This window comes from Phytophthora sojae, assembly GCF_000149755.1.
Source record: "Phytophthora sojae unplaced genomic scaffold PHYSOscaffold_22, whole genome shotgun sequence".
Lineage (NCBI taxonomy): Eukaryota > Oomycota > Peronosporomycetes > Peronosporales > Peronosporaceae > Phytophthora > Phytophthora sojae.
In genome coordinates, this window is record NW_009258136.1 from 374,372 (window position 1) to 379,513 (window position 5,142).

The 5,142-nt window shown below is 64.7% G+C and overlaps 1 protein-coding gene across 1 annotated transcript; it reads left to right on the forward strand.

Moving 5' to 3' along the window:
• Window positions 1-5: 5 nt before the first annotated feature.
• Window positions 6-5,126, forward strand: PHYSODRAFT_342897 (hypothetical protein; the record flags this gene model as incomplete). The annotated part of the gene is made up of 1 exon (XM_009541367.1): window positions 6-5,126. A coding segment is annotated over one exon (5,121 nt), but the record flags the coding sequence as incomplete, so codon positions are not given.
• Between the last annotated feature and the right edge of the window lie 16 nt (window positions 5,127-5,142).

The following is a 5,142-nucleotide window of genomic DNA, read 5'->3' on the forward strand; positions in this document are numbered from 1 at the left end:
CGAAGCGCAAGCCGACTGCGGGCACGACCACCGAGGAGGAGACCACGGAGGTGACGGAAGTGACCACCGAGACGGTCGAAGTGACCGAGGAAGTGCCGGTCACCACCACCACGGAAGAGACCACGGAGGTGACGGAAGTGACCACCGAGACGGTCGAGACGACCGAGGTCAAGCCCGAGGAGACGACGGAAGTGACGGAGGTGACGGAAGTGACCACCGAGACGACCGAGGAGGTGCCGTCCACGAGCGAGGTGACGGAGGAGGTGACCACCGAGACCACCGAGACGATCGAGACGACCGAGATCGTGGAGGAGACCGTGGAGGAGACCGAGGTGACGCAGGGCAAGAAGCCCAAGTCGAAGAAGCACCGCAAGCCGAAGCGCAAGCCGACTGCGGGCACGACCACCGAGGAGGAGACCACGGAGGTGACGGAAGTGACCACCGAGACGGTCGAAGTGACCGAGGAAGTGCCGGTCACCACCACCACGGAGGAGACCACGGAGGTGACGGAAGTGACCACCGAGACGGTCGAAGTGACCGAGGAAGTGCCGGCCACCACCACCACGGAGGTGACGGAAGTGACCACCGAGACGGTCGAGACGACCGAGGTCAAGCCCGAGGAGACGACGGAAGTGACGGAGGTGACGGAAGTGACCACCGAGACTACCGAGGAGGTGCCGTCCACGAGCGAGGTGACGGAGGAGGTGACCACCGAGACCACCGAGACGATCGAGACGACCGAGATCGTGGAGGAGACCGAGGTGACGCAGGGCAAGAAGCCCAAGTCGAAGAAGCACCGCAAGCCGAAGCGCAAGCCGACTGCGGGCACGACCACCGAGGAGGAGACCACGGAGGTGACGGAAGTGACCACCGAGACGGTCGAAGTGACCGAGGAAGTGCCGGTCACCACCACCACGGAGGAGACCACGGAGGTGACGGAAGTGACCACCGAGACGGTCGAAGTGACCGAGGAAGTGCCGGCCACCACCACCACGGAGGTGACGGAAGTGACCACCGAGACGGTCGAGACGACCGAGGTCAAGCCCGAGGAGACGACGGAAGTGACGGAGGTGACGGAAGTGACCACCGAGACTACCGAGGAGGTGCTGTCCACGAGCGAGGTGACGGAGGAGGTGACCACCGAGACCACCGAGACGATCGAGACGACCGAGATCGTGGAGGAGACCGAGGTGACGCAGGGCAAGAAGCCCAAGTCGAAGAAGCACCGCAAGCCGAAGCGCAAGCCGACTGCGGGCACGACCACCGAGGAGGAGACCACGGAGGTGACGGAAGTGACCACCGAGACGGTCGAAGTGACCGAGGAAGTGCCGGTCACCACCACCACGGAGGAGACCACGGAGGTGACGGAAGTGACCACCGAGACGGTCGAAGTGACCGAGGAAGTGCCGGCCACCACCACCACGGAGGTGACGGAAGTGACCACCGAGACGGTCGAGACGACCGAGGTCAAGCCCGAGGAGACGACGGAAGTGACGGAGGTGACGGAAGTGACCACCGAGACGACCGAGGAGGTGCCGTCCACGAGCGAGGTGACGGAGGAGGTGACCACCGAGACCACCGAGACGATCGAGACGACCGAGATCGTGGAGGAGACCGTGGAGGAGACCGAGGTGACGCAGGGCAAGAAGCCCAAGTCGAAGAAGCACCGCAAGCCGAAGCGCAAGCCGACTGCGGGCACGACCACCGAGGAGGAGACCACGGAGGTGACGGAAGTGACCACCGAGACGGACGAAGTGACCGAGGAAGTGCCGGTCGCCACCACCACGGAGGAGACCACGGAGGTGACGGAAGTGACCACCGAGACGGTCGAGACGACCGAGGTCAAGCCGGAGGAGACGACGGAAGTGACGGAGGTGACGGAAGTGACCACCGAGACGACCGAGGAGGTGCCGTCCACGAACGAGGTGACGGAGGAGGTGACCACGGAGACCACCGAGACGATCGAGACGACCGAGATCGTGGAGGAGACCGTGGAGGAGACCGAGGTGACGCAGGGCAAGAAGCCCAAGTCGAAGAAGCACCGCAAGCCGAAGCGCAAGCCGACTGCGGGCACGACCACCGAGGAGGAGACCACGGAGGTGACGGAAGTGACCACCGAGACGGTCGAAGTGACCGAGGAAGTGCCGGTCACCACCACCACGGAGGAGACCACGGAGGTGACGGAAGTGACCACCGAGACGGTCGAGACGACCGAGGTCAAGCCCGAGGAGACGACGGAAGTGACGGAGGTGACGGAAGTGACCACCGAGACGACCGAGGAGGTGCCGTCCACGAGCGAGGTGACGGAGGAGGTGACCACCGAGACCACCGAGACGATCGAGACGACCGAGATCGTGGAGGAGACCGTGGAGGAGACCGAGGTGACGCAGGGCAAGAAGCCCAAGTCGAAGAAGCACCGCAAGCCGAAGCGCAAGCCGACTGCGGGCACGACCACCGAGGAGGAGACCACGGAGGTGACGGAAGTGACCACCGAGACGGTCGAAGTGACCGAGGAAGTGCCGGTCACCACCACCACGGAGGAGACCACGGAGGTGACGGAAGTGACCACCGAGACGGTCGAGACGACCGAGGTCAAGCCCGAGGAGACGACGGAGGTGACGGAAGTGACCACCGAGACGACCGAGGAGGTGCCGTCTACGAGCGAGGTGACGGAGGAGGTGACCACCGAGACCACCGAGACGATCGAGACGACTGAGATCGTGGAGGAGACCGTGGAGGAGACCGAGGTGACGCAGGGCAAGAAGCCCAAGTCGAAGAAGCACCGCAAGCCGAAGCGCAAGCCGACTGCGGGCACGACCACCGAGGAGGAGACCACGGAGGTGACGGAAGTGACCACCGAGACGGTCGAAGTGACCGAGGAAGTGCCGGTCACCACCACCACGGAGGAGACCACGGAGGTGACGGAAGTGACCACCGAGACGGTCGAAGTGACCGAGGAAGTGCCGGCCACCACCACCACGGAGGTGACGGAAGTGACCACCGAGACGGTCGAGACGACCGAGGTCAAGCCCGAGGAGACGACGGAAGTGACGGAGGTGACGGAAATGACCACCGAGACTACCGAGGAGGTGCCGTCCACGAGCGAGGTGACGGAGGAGGTGACCACCGAGACCACCGAGACGATCGAGACGACCGAGATCGTGGAGGAGACCGTGGAGGAGACCGAGGTGACGCAGGGCAAGAAGCCCAAGTCGAAGAAGCACCGCAAGCCGAAGCGCAAGCCGACTGCGGGCACGACCACCGAGGAGGAGACCACGGAGGTGACGGAAGTGACCACCGAGACGGTCGAAGTGACCGAGGAAGTGCCGGTCACCACCACCACGGAGGAGACCACGGAGGTGACGGAAGTGACCACCGAGACGGTCGAAGTGACCGAGGAAGTGCCGGCCACCACCACCACGGAGGAGACCACGGAGGTGACGGAAGTGACCACCGAGACGGTCGAGACGACCGAGGTCAAGCCCGAGGAGACGACGGAAGTGACGGAGGTGACGGAAGTGACCACCGAGACGACCGAGGAGGTGCCGTCCACGAGCGAGGTGACGGAGGAGGTGACCACCGAGACCACCGAGACGATCGAGACGACCGAGATCGTGGAGGAGACCGTGGAGGAGACCGAGGTGACGCAGGGCAAGAAGCCCAAGTCGAAGAAGCACCGCAAGCCGAAGCGCAAGCCGACTGCGGGCACGACCACCGAGGAGGAGACCACGGAGGTGACGGAAGTGACCACCGAGACGGTCGAAGTGACCGAGGAAGTGCCGGTCACCACCACCACGGAGGAGACCACGGAGGTGACGGAAGTGACCACCGAGACGGTCGAGACGACCGAGGTCAAGCCCGAGGAGACGACGGAAGTGTCGGAGGTGACGGAAGTGACCACCGAGACGACCGAGGAGGTGCCGTCCACGAGCGAGGTGACGGAGGAGGTGACCACCGAGACCACCGAGACGATCGAGACGACCGAGACCGTGGAGGAGACCGAGGTGACGCAGGGCAAGAAGCCCAAGTCGAAGAAGCACCGCAAGCCGAAGCCCAAGCCGACGGCGGGCACGACCACCGAGGAGGAGACCACGGAGGTGACGGAAGTGACCACCGAGACGGTCGAGACGACCGAGGTCAAGCCCGAGGAGACGACGGAAGTGACGGAGGTGACGGAAGTGACCACCGAGACTACCGAGGAGGTGCCGTCCACGAGCGAGGTGACGGAGGAGGTGACCACCGAGACCACCGAGACGATCGAGACGACCGAGATCGTGGAGGAGACCGAGGTGACGCAGGGCAAGAAGCCCAAGTCGAAGAAGCACCGCAAGCCGAAGCGCAAGCCGACTGCGGGCACGACCACCGAGGAGGAGACCACGGAGGTGACGGAAGTGACCACCGAGACGGTCGAAGTGACCGAGGAAGTGCCGGTCACCACCACCACGGAGGAGACCACGGAGGTGACGGAAGTGACCACCGAGACGGTCGAGACGACCGAGGTCAAGCCCGAGGAGACGACGGAGGTGACGGAAGTGACCACCGAGACGACCGAGGAGGTGCCGTCTACGAGCGAGGTGACGGAGGAGGTGACCACCGAGACCACCGAGACGATCGAGACGACTGAGATCGTGGAGGAGACCGTGGAGGAGACCGAGGTGACGCAGGGCAAGAAGCCCAAGTCGAAGAAGCACCGCAAGCCGAAGCGCAAGCCGACTGCGGGCACGACCACCGAGGAGGAGACCACGGAGGTGACGGAAGTGACCACCGAGACGGTCGAAGTGACCGAGGAAGTGCCGGCCACCACCACCACGGAGGAGACCACGGAGGTGACGGAAGTGACCACCGAGACCACCGAGACGATCGAGACCACCGAGATCGTGGAGGAGACCGTGGAGGAGACCGTGGAGGAGACCGAGGTGACGCAGGGCAAGAAGCCCAAGTCGAAGAAGCACCGCAAGCCGAAGCGCAAGCCGACTGCGGGCACGACCACCGAGGAGGAGACCACGGAGGTGACGGAAGTGACCACCGAGACGGTCGAAGTGACCGAGGAAGTGCCGGTCACCACCACCACGGAGGAGACCACGGAGGTGACGGAAGTGACCACCGAGACGGTCGAGACGACCGAGGTCAAGCCCGAGGAGA